Source organism: Crassostrea angulata, chromosome 8, assembly GCF_025612915.1.
Source record: "Crassostrea angulata isolate pt1a10 chromosome 8, ASM2561291v2, whole genome shotgun sequence".
Lineage (NCBI taxonomy): Eukaryota > Metazoa > Mollusca > Bivalvia > Ostreida > Ostreidae > Magallana > Magallana angulata.
In genome coordinates this window covers 40,492,521-40,511,657 of record NC_069118.1, presented here as the reverse complement: position 1 = coordinate 40,511,657, position 19,137 = coordinate 40,492,521, and the positions used below count along the sequence as shown (strand labels likewise).

The following is a 19,137-nucleotide window of genomic DNA, read 5'->3' as shown; positions in this document are numbered from 1 at the left end:
CACATACATATCTGTACTAAGAAAACAAAGAATGATAGTTAAATGATGATGTTCTTTTGAGGGGGCCATTTTAGGCCCTTATCATAAATAGTCCTTTATTTTGAAATATTGCACAACGCGAGTCTTTCTTGAATTCTTGAATTTTGATAGACTCGAACACGGTAAATAGCGCTTTATGCCATCACGGGGACTTCTTGTTCTTTGTTCTTTCAAAAACTTTCAGATATGACAGCTAACATTTATGAATATGCTTCGCCTCAGCAAATTATTATTTATTTTAGTTGCATTATCAAATGGTATACCCATCGAACGAGGCAATTAACTGTTCTGGAAAGAATACCGGTGAAAGGTCTCAAAGCAAGTTTCCTCCAAAATCTATTTTAGTTTATAATAAATGGGAGAAGATAGTTGAAAAAACATGATAAAATGATAATCTTTCACTGCGTAATCTATATTTATTTAGTTTGTAGAAGTCATAATTATAAAGACTTTAAATCTATACTGTTGGAATTTCGTTTTATGAAAAGACCCGCGTTGTACAATATTTCAAAATAAATTTGTTACACTTATTTGTGATCATGGTTCCTTAAAAAGAAGCACCAAAAAAGGAAGTTAAAAATAAATTAATAGGATTCAACAACTGCAGGTAATTACAACTTTTTCATATGGTATTTTTTAACAAACACGTAGTTTCCATTGCCAGAAAAACTATGGATTTTCACGTCAAAAGACAAACAAGTATAAGTGTTAACCTTTTTTAAGAAGTATATATATATATATATATATATATATATATATATATATATTACGTTTTACATGTACATGGACCTTTTTAAATACATGTAATTTACAGAGAGTACAGAAATAAAGTAACTAGTACATAATGAAATGCAAATCAGAAAAAAACAACTATAAAGCAGCTATGATATATCTCAATGATTGGGCATTAGTATCTAACAAGTTTCTTAAAATACATACTATATACTTATGAAAAACTTGTGGGAAAACAAGGGGCTGATGAATCAATTATTCTATCTGTTACAAAGGATTTTTTCATGATTTTTAAGAGAAGTCATTTGACCATTCGAAATATTTCTGTAGGGGAAGACCACGTAACGTTGTGTGGAAGGAGGATGTGTTCAGTGGTTCCGGTATTAACAGGAGAACACTTGATACACATACAGGAAATCACACTATTAGCAATTGATTACATCTCATGTGATATGTCATGGAGGTTGCATTTTATAAATAAATTTTTGTAATTTTATCTACCTTTAAAATAGCTGAAAATTAAAAAAAAAACATATAATTAAATGACAACGAGATGAATTAATTTTTATGAATGAGATACTATTGATGTGCATGCTTTGTCATTCTAAATAAAACCGTGTTAAAACGATACAGTGTCGAGGTGTCAAAGCAAGATTGAACGACTTTCTTAACTCTTAAGTTTCATTTTCAGTCTATAGTGCAAAATTGCGATGAGAAATTTTTTTTGATGTTTGAGTATCCAGACACCTCTTTAAATTAAAAACCTCCAAAATTCACATCAACAGTTTTATCAATAGTTTAATGTAATAAAAGGTATATCAAAATAGATATTATATGTATTAGAACTTAAAAAGATTGTTTCACTACAACATTGACTGGGTCGGTTAATAATGTCAAAAATACATGCACTAGTCCGCGATCGCCGCCCATGTCTGTATTATTCTTTTATATATCCTATTAGCAATTACTTCTAAATTGTGCGTGAGTTTCGCATAAAGTAGATTAGAGAACGGAAAGAGAAGAGTGAGGTCATCAAATTGTATGTTTCAACTGATTTAGTTTGCCTTCTCTGTCATCATTGTTCTGTTGGGGATTTGTAACAAACCAATAATATTGCATATACACTGTGCGATTTGGATATGGTCTTTCTCATTGGTGTATTTAATATACATAAACGTTCTTGTTTGTCGCGTCACTATACTGTTGGTACAAATTTGGAGGACCTACAGGTTTCGCAACTAGTGCGACATTTTTGATTATCAAGTAGAGTAAAGAAGAAGGAAAAATCCAGGAGCGAAATGGCTTCCATGAAAAAGGTAAAGTTGACCGATTTTCAAGTGAAAGACAAAGATCGAGTTTATTTCTTTTTTATCAATTTTATTCTTATATTCATTTTTGCTAATAAAATATTAAAGGGTCACTTAAATATATTGAGTTCATATCAAGAAGTCAATATTCAATTCAAATTAAGAAGTCAATATTTAATTCAAATTAAGAAGTCAAAAGCAATGAAGCTATTTAAATATACAAAACATACACGCTTTACAATATAATTGTTGAACATATCAAATGATATGAAAGTAATTATTCGAAAGACTGGCATTTATAATTATGAGATTTGTATGCTTTACTATGAGAAATTGAAATGAAGGGCTTAATGATATGGTATGCTATGAGATTTGAACAAAAACGCCTCCATACACAGGAGAGTTCCACACATTTCGAAGTAAAATAATAAGAAGCCAAAGTTTACCACAAATCTATTATGTAAACATTTATTTTCTCAAATAAAAACATTTTAAACCGAGTTAAAAGAATGTTGTATGCTATGGTATGGTATGCTATGGTATGATATAACGAATGCGATTCTATGAGATTGTATGCTATGCTATGAGATTCCAATGCTATGTTATGAGATTTCAATGTTATGCTATGAGATTTTAATGCTATGCTATGCTATGGTGCATGTTGTAAAAGATATGCTTGAACTGACTGTATATATATATATATATATATATATATATATATATATATATATATATATATATATATATATATATATATATATATATATATATATATATAACGGAAGTGAAGTCATTTTGGTTTCCTTTTATGAAAACACCCCGCATTTTGTGTTTTTAAATAGTATGAACAATTGCAATGATATCCACGAAACATCAACATATAGAACTACTTGCATCAAATATTTATCTTCAGCAATATAAACGTATCATATATTATTTGTTACAGTTTAAACAAAAAACACAAAATTAAACCATGATTAACACTAAAAAAGCTTAAAGTTTATAAACACATCCTAAATGTTTAAGAAACAAAAAAATTACTTTTTTTATACATTTCAAATAAAAGCACATCAAATATAATATTTAAAAAAAAAACAACACTTAATATATCTGTTCAATGTTATTACTCTTTACAAACACGTCTTTTAAATATTATACATCCCAAAAAGCGCTAATATAGAAAACACTTTATTTACTTAAAACATTATTACAAGAACTGTTAACTATTTACATTTGAAAGTTTCAACTTGTGGAAATGGCTGTTTGTAAACATTTTAACGCGTTTTAATAACCAAAAAACAAATTGAAAACTTTACAGACATGGCTTTTGTTTTTTCGTCCTCAACAAAAAGGAAAAGCTTTTAAAAACCCCTATTTAAATTGTACAAAAAAATACAAGATTTTGAATAGATATAATAAAAACAACTTTGGGATGAATAGAGATGGTAATATATAGACTTGAAACAACTTGAAAGAACTGTAAATGCCTAGCGAAAGATAACTCAAAATTATAGCTAAATATAAATAAAATGAAGGTGTTTTTGTTGGAATTAGGGGCAGGGGTAAGTAAATTTAATATGTTATTCAAGGAATTGCAAGACAGAAGCTAAATATAGAAATTTTAAAAGTGTTAACTTTTTCGTCACCGCATGTTTGCCTTAAAGTGATAAATTGATTTATATCCCAAGTTTTCAATAGTTCACTGTCAAATACGAAAGTTTTTTAATTGATCATTTCTTGCATTTTGTCGACATGATTTCTTTCTGGTACAATTTATGTTAATTACAAATTAGTTATATTTTACATATTTTGCCCACAAAAAAGGAAAATGGATGATATGAAATACCCAAAACATGTTTAGATTTGGTCAAAATATACTCAAATATTTTTCTAAATAGTGTTTGATTAACTGCAATTATTTTCCAATCCGTATCTTTTGTGAAATCCCTTACCCCGGCTGTATTGATGCAGTTTTGCTAATGTATGTTATTGATGTGTAAAAATTCAATCAGATTAACTCTATGCAAATATGCTGGGAAATCAACCATTATGCTATATTTAATCAATATTTCGATAGATGTAATGTTCTGTATATACAGGTTAACTGTTTTGTACAAATCTCATTCTACAAACAGGTAGCAGCTTTCTTAATCTACCTTTTATTCCAATTTACGTGGATGACGGTGGCACAGGTTCTGCTTATAGAGATATTTAGTGCAAAGCAATCGACAGATTCAAATGTCTGGTAAGTCAAAAAAAGAATCTGGGCTGCGTTCAAGATCATAGCAGCAAGGCTGGCTGCTATGTTAGATATTGATGTATGATGAATGGCTGATATGCATTATTTTCAAGCTAACATATCGTTCAAGATCAGTTTGTCTATGTATATTTAGGTAATTTTGATCTTGAACGCAACCCATTTAAAAACTTTAACAACCTCAGCAGGTACTGTGTATTCTTTTAATAGAATGATCGGCACGAGATGTCAATTGCATATGTCGTTTCATATAATATATTTGTAAAACACAGGAAGAGTGACATGATATAAAAAGGGAAAATCGATCACGATTTGTTGGTAACGATGAGTTAGCGTTACTTTTAAGGCATCACGTTTTGATTTCATTTTGGAGATGATAATTACATTTAAAATGAATTTTATTTATCTAATCATCAAAGAGAGATTAATATTTCACAAATTATCAACATTTATAGTGAAAATCTATCTGAATTCAAGAAACAAACAAGTTTTTTAATGGAACAAGTTTTTCACGCGGAAGATTTTTTTGTAGGAAAATGACAAAACAACTTTATGAATTTTCAATATACTTTTCTTTTCATTATACTTTATTCATCATTCATAATTTACCCTTTGATAGGTCTGTAAGGAATTAACAACTAATGCTTATGTGACTGTTCAATGTTTCAGTCATCAAAACAATGCTTTTTAATACTATATATGTAGTTGAAGACATGCATTTTAAACAATTTAGTACAAATGTACTAAATGTTTGCACTGCAGTGAAAGTTACCGAATACATCAGATGAGAAAAATAAAAAAGAATGGCTTCGTTTGTACTTGTTTTATTTATTTATTATTATAAAAATGGGATATAAATTTGCATTTGGTTCCTCGACTTATCACCTTAAGTTTCCCTTTGTGTACAAATCGATTTAATCCAAAATGACGAGTGTGATTAAACAGTTTTTCTAATAAAATCACTACTCTATAATTTATTTCTAGTATAATTTTACGTCTTACTTCTTTTTGATGAGATTGTTAACTGGTTCTCGCTGAAATGTTTTAATGGGGAAGAGTTTTATTTTGAAAAAAAAAATGTGACATTCATTGTGACAGTACATTTTCTTGTCAACTTCTAGTATGTTTTGAATTCACGAGAGAGAGAGAGAGAGAGAGAGAGAGAGAGAGAGAGAGAGAGAGAGAGAGAGAGAGAGAGAGAGAGAGAGAGAGAGACCGTGAGAGACCGAGAGAGACAGAGAGAGAGAGAGAGAGAGAGAGAGAGAGAGAGAGAGAGACAGAGAGACATTTCAAAACTTCATAATCTTCTGTTATTATGTAGTCCGTATGGTGTCTTTTATAATGATAACTCCAATACAAAAATGTACATTGCTCTGATTTTTATACATATACATTATTATACTCTATATTAAAATATTATGATACTTCCCTGAAACTGGCGCAGTTATTTTGAATAACATCACATGTGTCTGCGAACTTTTTGGACAACCCTCGTATTTTTGTATCTCAATCCTACAAAAGCATTGTGAAGTTCCTGTGCTTTTTCTCTTAAAATTACTGCATATAAAAATGAGATTTAATAAAGATTGGGATCTTTTTTTTTTCCTTAAAGCGTTTTGTATTGGGCAATCAAAAATGGTAGATGTATCTTTAAATTTCATACCATTTCTATAAAGCCATTGTATGAACAAATCCAAAAACTAATTTTCCGGGAATGATTGGTTCGATAAATACTGAAGTATGCCGAAAAGGGGACCACGTTTTGGTAATTTTATAAAAAAAAAAATATTAGAAATTTAAATTTTCCAGGGGTGGTTATAGTGAAAGATGTGCTTGATTCATGCCATTTTCGATTTTTATTTCAATGGGTCATATTTTCAACATATTTTGAACAATTCTCAGCGAGAATTAGTTTACAATCTCATCTTAAAGAAGTTACGACTGCATATAAAGAAGTTACCACATCATATAATGAACGATAACATCATATAAAGAACTGACATCATAATATATTAACTAAACTAATGCATTTGATAAAATTGTCACATCATATAAACTTAAGGAGTGCCCATTGCGTGATACGTTTTCACCACAATACGTAAAGGTTTTACCACCATACCTAATAATTTTCACATACCATAACATGACATAAACACTGTTTATAATCAACTTATCACCTAATGCTAAGAACTCGCACTGCATAAAAGGGATTTGAAATTGCACAGTAAGAGTGAACCACAATACAAATAATTGAACGATAATACATTAAGTTTCTCTGTCTGTAAAATGAGTTTACCATATCATATAAAGATTAGTTCATAGTACACAATGATTAAACCATTGCATTTAATGACCTTACGATATAACGTAATGATATTACCACTTCATATAAAGATTTTACCCCTGAATATAATGATGCAATTACAGTATATAATGATGTTACCACTGCATAAATTGATTTTACTTTTGTGTGTATATATATATATATATATATATATATATATATATATATATATATATATATATATATATATATATATATATATATATATATATACCAATTAATAAGAGTTGTCAATTTTACTCGGTTGGCTTAGTCGATTAATCGGAACCTTAAGTCGAGTGATAGTTGAGCACTCGTTAATCTATTGAAACTGTGTGTCCCTTTTCAAATTAAATAATTGAACTGTCACATACACCGTATCTTAAAACATAAAAATTTAAGAACTTGTGATAAAAGCCTATATGTAATGATTTCAAATAAATTGAAAGGTATTTTATCTAATTATCTGTTAGATAATGCCCTTTTCTCTTAGCTTTGCCTTTTTCGTGTGATGCCTTCATATAATTGAGCTGCATATTGGCAAATCAAATTTCACCTGTTTCATGTTAAGTCATTGTCCCTTGCCATGCCAAATCAACAATCAAAGTTAAAGAATATAAAAACAAACGCCTTGAGATGATATAGTTATATTTTCTATTAATACAAGCATCTTATCCAATAAATAACTGTATAGATGAACCACAAATTAATCTCTTCAAGTACATATTAGCATAAGTACTTCTATTTCAACAATAATTTGATCCGCAAATTCAAAAGAGGTCAATTTTTATCCGCTTAAAAATATACAAAGGATACCAGTTCGAAGGAACAGAGTGTAACATGACCAAAAATGCCGAGAAAAGAACTCTTTTTTTTTTTAGTCGAAGCCCAAAAACTGCCATGTTAAGAAAATAAATATTGTTTTGAATTTTTCTTCTTTATTTTATAACGATTAATTGACTGATAATATTTCAGTCGATGATCGGCGTGACCGAGCGATAGTCGAGTGCTTGCATACTCGTTGACACCACTACAATTCATATAATATGAAATTGACCTTCAGGCAGCTATGGCGTTCCATAAAAGTGCAAAAACAAAATATCTTTTAGTTGAAATTGCTTTTAATCATTTAGTCGTTTATACAGCATTACTAATGTTGGATCTTTAAATGCAATGCAGGTGACATTACAATGAAAATTAATACCTCTCAAAAAAGTTAAGAAAACCAGAGGCTATATCTTAGTTCTCTCTCTTAGTCCTGTCCTTGCAATTGCAACTCTTGTTCTTATATTTTTGAATGTTCACATATCATTTTGTATTGCGTAGGTCCAAAAATGCAAGTCGCTATTTTTTTAAACCTTTAAAATGATCTTTCTCGATTTTGTTTAGGTTGGCAAACATTTTGATTTTGTTAATATATCCTGAATTGATGATGATGGGGTATGATATTTGGATGTCAAATGTCATCGCAATGAAGAGTTACCAAGAGTGGCCAGAAATTAAAATTTTGATAAACGTAAGATTTTGTGTTTAAAAACAACTAAAGAGAGCTTTACTCGAACATTATTTTACTCCGAAATGGGGAGAACATTTTAACTACAGTATCTTATTTCGTTCTCTTTCGTTTTGGTTGACAGGGTGCAGTGATGTCAATCATCGACGCCATGGCTCTCGGATTCTTAACAATCGTTGCCTTTCCTAAGCTCCCCCCATTGTTACTTTCTGGTATTTTCTACGTCGGATTATCACCAGCGAATGACTCGTTCAATGTAATTTTTCCTAGTGACTTAAAAAAAAGAAAAACAACACATATTGTCATTTGCATATTAATAGCAACTACAAACAAGCATTTATGGTGTTTCATAATTAGCTACTAAACTTCTGTAGGTTAGAAAAAGTTTATATATAGGCTTTTACACAGGAAATTAATGTTAAAATATAGTTTACTTAATAATTTAAACCAAGAGATATACATCGTGAATCTTTTTTTAGTTTAATGATAAGAATATATATATATATATATATATATATATATATATATATATATATATATATATATATATATATATATATATATATATATATATATATATATATATATATTATATATATATATATATATATATATATTTCTTTTTTGTAGGAAAACGGAAAAGACAGGACATGTTTTTTCAGTGGACGAAAATGCATTCTACCTATAGTCCAATTTCTTCTCACGATATCAATTACAACTTTGCTTGTTTTAGGCAATATAATGAACACTACAATTGCGTGTTTCTTTGGTTTGTCTTTAATTATGCTAAACTTGACGCGATCTACGCCTTTGCAAAACCATATCTTCAAAACCGATAACAAACAAGTTCAAAACGCCGGAATCTTGTATCGCTTTTTGCGTATAGTTATATTGATTTTATCGGTATATATAGCTTTTATGCAAAATAACGAAAACCATGAAACATCCATTTCCTTGTTAAACATTACAAGTGATGTAACGATTTTCAAAATAAGCATTGTGTGTGCTTGCGTACTTTTAGGTCAAATTGATTCATATATTCCTAAACTGAGTTCGCCTATGGTAATAATGACAATGATAGGATATTTTTGCATCACACTAACCGTATCCATCTTTGTTTTGTGTGTCTATTTTGTTCACAACAGCTTTAAAGTATTTGAGAACATTAAAAGCTTTCCTGTCTCATTTTCAGTAAACCACGTCGTATTATACTCATGTACTTGCCTGTCTGTTGTTTTGTTCTATTTTGCAACATTTCATGACATTTATAAAGGAAAACATTGTACCAGAAAATGTGTTCTGGTCTCCTATGATAATGTTTTTTCTTGTCAAAACGTGATCATAAAAATATTGCGAAAACCGAAGTGCATCAAAAAGTCTAGGCGTAGTAGGGTATTTGTCTGCACTACGATGTACCAGGAGTCGGCCACTGAAATGAGACGTCTGTTATGCAGCCTGAAAACAATTTCGTCATCAAAAGCGATAAAAGATCGCAAAATATATATTGAGTCTCATATTTTTCTTGACAATGGAGCAAATGAAAAGAAAGTAAAGAGTTTTGGAATTCAACTGTTAACGCTCATTTGCGAAACCTTTAAGATGGAAGAGAAATACGAAACTATAATTAACACGCCCTATGGAATAAGGTTCTCCTGGAATTTACCGGGACAAGCTCCGCTGTTTCTACACCTTAAAGATTCTAGCCTTGTTCAAGCCAAAAAAAGATGGAGTCAAATAATGTACATAAAATATATTCTTCAATACAGAGAGAAAGAGCTCCATATTGTTCAAAAACCAACAAATCCCGTAAACTCTTTTTACAGCGTGCCTTCAGATTTAGTTGATGGGGAAGCTGATTTCACATCAAACGTACAGCAATCAGAAAATGATGCAAAAGCACTTGCACACACTGTGATATCCAGCAGATCAAACACGAAGGTCTCGTCTGCAACTCAATTGGCAGGAAAGGAAGGAAATGGAAAGTACAGATCTTTGGACTCAACTGAATATTATTTTTCTAGCAATCAAAACCAAGAAATTGTTTTAAGAGTTCCAAGATGGCATTTAACGACCAAGAACAGAAGATCGTCTTTTGACCACAGCTTCATTTCTCAACAAAATCCTGCCTCCACACATAATTGGGAAGACGCACATTTTCAAAACAAATCAAGTGATAACTTTTCTTATCCGAGTTTTCAATCCTCATTCTTTTACCAATTTGAGAACCACAAAGATATAAATAACGGATCAAAACATCGACAGAAATGCATTCAAGGTAATACAATGTACCAGGATTTTATTTTAGCCACTGATTCAGATATGGCTTTTGATGACCAAAGCGTCATAAATTTACTTGAAACCATTGAAAAAGACACAAGCATTGGAGGAGTGTGTGGAAGAACAGTTCCTATCAGCGTTCAAAGTCATCCCATCGTCTGGCTTCAAAAATTTGAGTATGCTACAGGTAAATGAATTAAAATTGTATGATGATTTAGATTTTCTGTTTATGTTAATCTTTAATGTCAGTAGACATCATACGCAAACACGCTAACATGCCTTTGCAACTACTGCAAGCAAACAAGTATTGCGAACAAATTACATATTGAACTGATTTGTGCTGTTTTGCAACCTTTATAGCTCGAATGAACCTCAATTAAAAATACAAATTTCTTTCCCTGAGTCTATATTGAATCATCCTTAAAATAAATAACTAGTTTTTATTCCACTGGTCATTTTATAATGTTGACATCAAAATGTCCCAAGCAAGTTTTCTCGAATGAAGTCGTATGATAACGAAGCATGGAAGACAATTCACTTTAAGTTTAGAAGTTAAAGTTTAGAGAAAGTTTCGATATACAACATCATTTACAGTGTTCCTTAATAGTATACAGAAAATCATCTTTTAACAATGTAAACAATATTTAATTCAAGCACTGTTTCCAAAATCAATTTGTCACTTTATGAACTAGACAAACCCAACCGAAAAACGCGTTTGAAGGAAGATTAAAATATTTGGTAGGAAATAAGAAAGAAAATATTAAGCAGATATAATTGCAATGTATGGGGATATAAATTATCCCCGATGCTGACAATAAACGTGTGAACTTTAAAAAGTAAAAGCAAGACCAATTGATACTTGAAAAAAAAAATAACATATATATTTGTTTAAATACTTGTTCAACTACTACTACAAAAGTGTATGCAATGTGTTTTTAAAATATAAACAATTTTTAGATTTTTTGATGAGCAAAAGTGCTCAGAACATAATTGGATCCGTAATGTGCTGTCCCGGATGTTTCAGTCTTTACCGGTTTGAAGCTCTACATGACTGCATTGACACTTATTCTATGCCAACTTCATCAGCTTTGGAAGTACTTACGAAAGATAACGGTACGTTAAGCAGTAAAAAAAATCATGACAAAAAGTCTTTAACTTTGCATTTGAAATGGCATATCAGAAGATAGTCGTGAACAACTAATATTGATTTTTGTTATTATTAGACAAATGATTGAAAAAAATGAACTTACTGCAATTTGATATTAGTGATTTAAATGAAGATGTGCAAATTTGAAGATAATTGCAAGGTACATTATGCCAACCTCCTTAAAAGTCGCGCTATTTATAGTAGTTGGTTATAGAACTATTTGTATTTCTTAAAATTGAATAAGCTATTTTTTGAATCACTGAAACAAGAGAGACGCTAGCTTTGCTTTTGTGTTGTTTTTGGTAGGCGAGGATAGATGGATATGTACACTCATGATGAAATCAGGGTGGACCTTGAGATATTCTTGCCATGGATATAATACGACTTTCTGTCCAGAAGAAACAGAAGAATTCATGAAACAGAGAAGAAGATGGCTCTTGTCTGATTTTGCAAACACAGTTATAGTCGCAGGAAACTTGTGTAAGGTTTTTTTTTTGCCTGTGCGCAAGTACTAAGTACTTACATATTCCTTTGGCGCACAGGACAGTAAAACAAGAGGTATCCATCGTTGTCTGCCACTTACTAACTTCTGAAGTGCGCCCCAGCTTCTCCTTCAAAAGAACATATATGTAATTAAAGATTGCTTGATAACATATTAGTTAATGTTACTCTCCATTCCTAATTGTGTTATAAATTGGTAAAATTATATATATATATATATATATATATATATATATATATATATATATATATATATATATATATATATATATATATATATATATATATATTACTCAAATAAGAATAGAAAACATGCTACATTTATACAATAAATCGAAGATTTGTTTGTACTTGATAAGTGGATGTTTACAATTCACAAAAAACAAAGACTTCTGAAAAAAAAACAAAAAAAAAAAACAGTGTGTTCTGTATCATAATCAATTTGTATGATTGATTTTTGATTTTGCAGTACATCTAATGAAGAACAACACTGCCTTCACCGTCGTGTACACGTTATATTTCCTACTGCTTTTCATTGTGCAAATTCTCTGCCCAGGAACGATTTTGCTGATGATGTCTTTTTTGGTCAAATTGGTCACTGGATTTCCAATCACTGTGAACGCCGCTATTCTTTCAGCGATTTGCCTTGCGTACTGCATCGTTCAATTAAGTTATGTGACTTCTTACAAAAAAATGGTCTTTACCAAACTTATAATTTTAGCTATGGGCATTCTGACGATGTATGTAGTCGTTGCAGCTAGCGTATACCTTGTCCAGGGGATTAGCAAAGGTAAAACTAAATTATTTTGTATATAGATGCAATATTGGACTATTTCATTCGCGGGTAAAATGTTAGAAATGTAATCATAACATTGTCTCACTTTGTGAAACTATCTTATAAAAAGGTATTAAAGAATGATTGATTGTTACAGTGGCAGATAACCAAAAGTAAAAATGTTTGCAATGATGAAATTATGTTTATAACGATGACTTTACATGATATATAATAGAGAACAGCAGCTTAATTTCAGCTTACATAACATTAATGCTATAATCAAGAAATCGGAAATGATTAAGTAATCTGATTATATCTTTACACGGTGTTATCGCCAACGCCTAAATAAACATATATACTGGCTTTTACATCTCATAATTTATTCAATTGAACTTCACCGCAAAATTCTTTAATGCTAGATTGGCGAAGATACTGGACGAGTAAAACTTTTTACTAACTATGGTATTTAAGAGTTCCTCTGGTAGCTAATCTACTCTTGGTAATCACATGTATCCCTGGCAACTATTCATATAAAAATGAACAACTTAATAGCCAAGATCCATTTATCTGTTCTTTATTTGGGATGTTTCTTGAGATTTTGATAACTGTTTTTATTACATAGCTAAATGCATGGTCATTAGTATCTTTTGGGCGCTTTCTACAATATACATGATAGACCCCATAGCTGTTGTAATTTGTTTCTGTGGTTTTTTTTTTCATGTGTGTGTTTCTTAGAGTTTTTTTATTAGCTCACCAGAGCTAAAAGCTCAAGTGAGCTATTCTGATCACATTTTGTCCGTCGTCCGTCCGTCCATCCGTCTGTCCGTCTGTCCGTCTGTAATATTTTTACATTTTGAACTTCTTCTCTAAAACCGTTTGGGCAATTTCAACCCAATTCTGCACTAAGCATTCTTATGGAAAGGCAAATATAGATCGCAAAAATGAAAGACTGATATTTATTCAAAGCGGAGAAAATATCGAAACTGTAGAAAAAGGGGGTATATTTTTAAAAATCTTCTCCTCAAGAGCTTCTGAGTCAAATTCAATAAAATTTAGCATAAATAACCCTTATGGAAAGGAAAATATAAATTGCAAAAATTATGGGCTAAATCTTATCAAAATCTGAGTTATTACAAAAATAATAATTAAGAAAGGTGTGTTTCAATCAGTTAATAGTTACGGGTTCGGTATTCCATGAGTCTTAGTAAATTGGAAGGCAAACCCGGGTCGGGCCAAACCAAAAGATTGGCAGTTATTAATCTGTCAATCTCATTAAATTTTCTGGATATGTTACGGACCAGTATATTTGTGTTCGCTGTAAATATTGTTGCAAACCAATGCGTATTTTGGAACTGACGACTGCCGATCTGCCCCGGCTTTTATTTTGCCCCCGCCCGGTTGTGCCTACCCATTTTACCAAGACTTGTATTCCATACTTCTAAAACGAGGTTCTTTGTTTAAAGCAGCCATGACAAATGATAAACGGGTCGATCTGAAAATGATGAATTTGTTTGTGCAACAGTTCGCGTACGCAGGGAATATTTGAAACATGCAAAATACATTGGTGCCGATTTTGTGAAGTAAATTGAGGTTAAATATTTGAATGCGTCGACAGTTTTCACATATGACGGTGGTGTTAGCTCGTTTTGATTTTCGTTTCGTTTTCATTATTTATGCTTTGTAACCTGAGAACTATCTCCTATATTTTGTAATTTTTACGTATCAAATCAAACAGAAACGTCGGTAAATCAGACCGTTAACTGTTTACCTGATGCATTAAAAAGTACTTAAATACAATCCATTTTATCGGTAATAGGCCAATCCACACTTTATAAATTTTAGGTCCCTTGGCTGCCATCTTTGGGGAAAAACCATAGAATTCTCAAAGTAGCCTTTGTTGTTTATAGGGTTGTACCTTCGTCATTTGACGTTTAAAATCCGTTACCGCTGTGAATTTTGACTTGAGACAACCCACACTTTGAAGGAATAGATTAAATACTAAGAGATTTCTTCACAGGACGCCCAAATATTTGGTTACATAAAGAAGGGAAAAGTTGGATTTTCCCTTTTGACCTTTGGGTTGACCCTAAAAAGGGGAGCAACTTTTGCAAAGTGTGGATTAGACTATTCGGTATGATATTTTGCGTATTGGTCGATTAATGCAATGTTGTTGTTTTTTTGTTGGGATGCTCAGCATTTTCCCGTGTTTATTCAGTTTAAATAGAGTTTAATATTGCTGACGGAAATATGTAGGTAGATAAACGCATAAGATTCATTTTGAAAAATAAACTGTGCTCTTTATCTGATATAGTGCATGTTTCTTATGTTTAATTGTTTACAAATTTATTTACCAACCATATTTGAGTGTTAAGCTTCGAATTATAAGCAAGATACAGCGATCTATGTTTGTACACAGATCTAGAGCCAATCTTTTTTTTTTCATTTTAAAAGCTGATAAGGAAATACCAAGTTAAAAATCTTAAGCTAAATTTAATAAACTCATGTGAACAAAAAATGACTCAAACCTTGCAGAATTGTGAGCTCTGTATCCTGCTTATGACTCAAACCTAGCAGAATTGTAAGCTCTGTATATTGCTTATAATTCTACGATTGACGCTGTAATTTTGGTTTATCATTAGAAATGTCTCGCTAAATGTTAAATACTTGTACAAAAAAAAATTAAAGAATGATAGGATGTATATAACTACTCTCTGGGGACCCCTCTTTATACAATAAATAATGTGAAATCTACAGCAATTTTGATGGTTTTTCAGACACGAATAAATGAAAACGACACCATTAAAACAGTTTCCATAGTTCTGACACATTTCTGTTGCGGGGATAAAGGAATTATCGTTATTCCTAAGAACATATTACAGCGTAAAGTTATCCTGTTTGTAGCCATTTGTTATTTTTTAATAAAGATGAAAATAATGAGTGGGTTATAAAAGTCACATCAGTTTACGCTAGGTAATCAACAGTCATTTAGTTATAATGGAGAATACAAATTATTTTTTTCATGTTTTTAATTTGAAGAATTGAGCGCATTGAGGTCCCATTTTCTTCTTGACATTTATAGGAATTTTTTTAAAATAAATTACAGCGAATATTATCTTATATTTAAAAAAAAAAATACAATAACTAGTAAGTAGTTGAGGAAGAAAATGTACCTATATGCTCTCACATACTGTGATCGCTTTCTAAAGTAGGGAGGGGTAGAGGAGGGGGGGGGGGGGGCAGAATGAAAATATGGGGAATTGGAAGTTAACAGCTAGTGTACCCCTGCCAAATGTTTAGTTTTATATCTTGCGTAGGATTTTCTTATTCTGGGTAAAAATATTCCATTAAAGTAAAATGTTAAAGATTATGCAGATGCAAAATTATGTGTAAAATTCGAATACTTTATTTTCTGTTATTCTATCGAGGGACCATATGGCACAATATCTGAACGCCCATTTTTGCTTAGGTGAGCGATGTGGCCCCATGGGCCTCTTCTTAATGGGGGGGGGTGTCTTTTTTTCATATTTAATTGTTAGACAAGGCATTCGTTAAACTCCATCTTTTTTTCTAGATGACTTGATTTAAATTAGATTTTACAAAAAAAATATCCTGTATCAACTAGCTACAGTTGTACATGTTAGATTCGGTTTTTTTAACAGACGCAGGTTTCTTGTTTAATTCCACTTCCCACATCGTGATGGTGGCTTTGCTTGCAGTTATTTTCCAACACCTCTACTCGATATCCCTGCACCCTTTTGACATACACTTGTTATTGGCTGGGATTGTGTACCTGTTTTATGTTCCTTTCTTGTTTATTTTACTTCCGCTGTACGCAGTTTGCAATATTGTTGATCAAACATGGGGCACAAGAGATAACGTAAACGTAAGTATGTGTTTTGTTTATTGTATTTAATATGTGGACATAAGACAGAAAAAAAAGGTTTAAAAAGGCGGCTATATAGTTATTATTATTCCAAAAGTATTATACATTATAGTGATATTTTCTACTTTAAATTGCAATATGCATATGAATACTATTAGATAATTGTACATACTGTATAAGGATGCTTTTTATTCAGAGTTTGAGTTGTCAGATTCGGGTTTTTATATCAAAGTTCAATGTCATTAGTAAAATTTGTTCTAAACACAATAGGTATTTATGAAATAAATTATTATTGGCATACATTTCGATATTATTATTTTTTATTATTATTATTATGGAATTAGGCTTAAAAAACAGAGAATATTTTGACTCATTTTCCAGATTTTGTTTTCCGCTAATTTAAAACATTTGAGCGGTTCTTTGATAATAAGATATACGATTTTCTTTGTTAATCATTATAATTTTGCATATCTAATACTGATTTTATCTCACTTATTCATTAAGATAATCGAATGGCACTTATTGCAAAATATTGAAAAAATGCTAGAAAACAACAAAAGACACCAAACATGTGTATCTAAAAATTTTGATCATTGCTGTCAAAAATTTAATGCCAGCATAATAAGGTCAATATAAGTAGTGTAATACTATACTATTTAAGTGTTATCATCATTCAGTGTTATGTTAAATTGAATTAAAAAAATCGGCAGGGATTTGGAAACTGATAGAGGAAATTCGGACTGGAATATTTTTTTAAAAACGTAATGCTTTTTTATCCCTAAGGTTCTACTGCAATTTAAAAAATGTGTTTCTTTTATAAAGAGTTTAATTATTTGTTATATATTCTGAATAAATGTCATCCTTAAGTTGTTTTTTTTTTTTTGTGTATTTTCAGCAAAATGTATCGGTTACAAGGTTTTTACAGTTTCCCAAATTCAGGAAACGAAAGAGTTCAAATTTGAAATGTGCGTACAATGTGTATATGAAATTTTTAAAAATGATTTTCAGATAATACCTTTATGTTGCATGTATTTAGAAAAAAATTAACAGAATGCAATGATAACGAAGTTTTTTATTCTCAGAAAAAAGAAGAGGAAATTATCTTTAAATTCATATGATTTAAGGTATCCGATCGATAATAACCGCAGATTCAATGTTCAATGAATCTGGATGTATAACAGATATGTAGGTGCGTAATACCCAGTATACCTACTAGACACAATTTTCATGTTTAAGAATCAGTTTGTAAGAGCGGAATGTGTCGTAATATAAGACCCTTTCCACCCCCCCCCCTTTTTTTTTTTACTTTTAATCCATTTTAATCAATTCCAAGAAAATTTACCTGGTATAAATTTGTTAAATAGTTTCATCTTTTTTTTGAATTTTTATAACAAATCATTTATTGATATTTTATGCAACCTATTTATTTTTTATATTTAAAAATGTCCGTTTCCCCATAGACCTTAATACAATCTTCATTAAATAATTGCTGCTTAGGTATAACATTTTTTAAACATCCTTTTCTACTCTAAAATTCTTCGAACTAATATGCACTTAAAAACATGATGGACATTCAATATTTGAGAATCAGGTCCAAATATGGATCGGATACCTTATTATATGATACTTAACGTACGAAAGAACTCCTCATCCATTACTAAAGAGAAGCATATATTATGTAAATAAATATATACAATATATCCAATTTTAACAGATCGAAGCAATGCGTTCCAAAATTCAGCCATTGATCTAAAAGATGTAAACGAAGACGAGGCTCTGTTTTGGCAGAATCTGGTGACTGACTGTATAGGGGTTAGCGTCAACAGGGGAAGTTCCCAAGAAGATCGAACCAATGGTCTGCGATCTCTTCGAAAGAGGGCTGTCATTGGCTACTTAACAGTCAATTTTCTTTGGATCGTCATTTTGATAGGAACGGATGAACTGTTGACGAAATTCCCCACGGATAGACTTCTATTCGGTCTAATTGTGCTTGGTATTCTATGTGTACCTATATTTATTCAGATGCTTGGAATGACAGTGTATCGATGTAGCGATATGTTGACGCGGTTTGGACGATTGATTTCATAATAGTTCCGTATGAAACATATCGTGTATGTGACAGAACATGTTGGCGTACTATGACGTCATAAAGGTGTGACGTCATATACCTTTCCATGACGTTATATATTTAACCACTTATACTATCTCTTACTCTGCTTGTGTATGACTTAGATCGTGTAGTTGATGAGTTGACATATACTTTTTCTTTAATTTTGCTTAATTGTGTTTTATCTCTAACGTTGAACTGTTTGTTCTTTACAACCATATACATTGAACACTATATCTGTATTCGAAACATGTTTATTAAATATTTAAATTTAGT

At 30.9% G+C, this 19,137-nt stretch overlaps 1 protein-coding gene across 1 annotated transcript; it reads left to right on the top strand.

The window, feature by feature from the left end:
• Positions 1–1,857: 1,857 nt before the first annotated feature.
• Positions 1,858–19,136, top strand: LOC128157975 (uncharacterized). Its single transcript, XM_052820646.1, has 11 exons — positions 1,858–2,087; positions 4,214–4,323; positions 8,048–8,174; positions 8,296–8,427; positions 8,802–10,635; positions 11,406–11,561; positions 11,902–12,075; positions 12,566–12,886; positions 16,531–16,754; positions 17,650–17,719; positions 18,469–19,136. Exons 1-11 carry the CDS (start codon positions 2,070–2,072, stop codon positions 18,840–18,842), a joined length of 3,540 nt encoding a protein of 1,179 aa, XP_052676606.1. The 5' UTR covers positions 1,858–2,069; the 3' UTR covers positions 18,843–19,136.
• The last annotated feature ends 1 nt before the right edge of the window (position 19,137 follows it).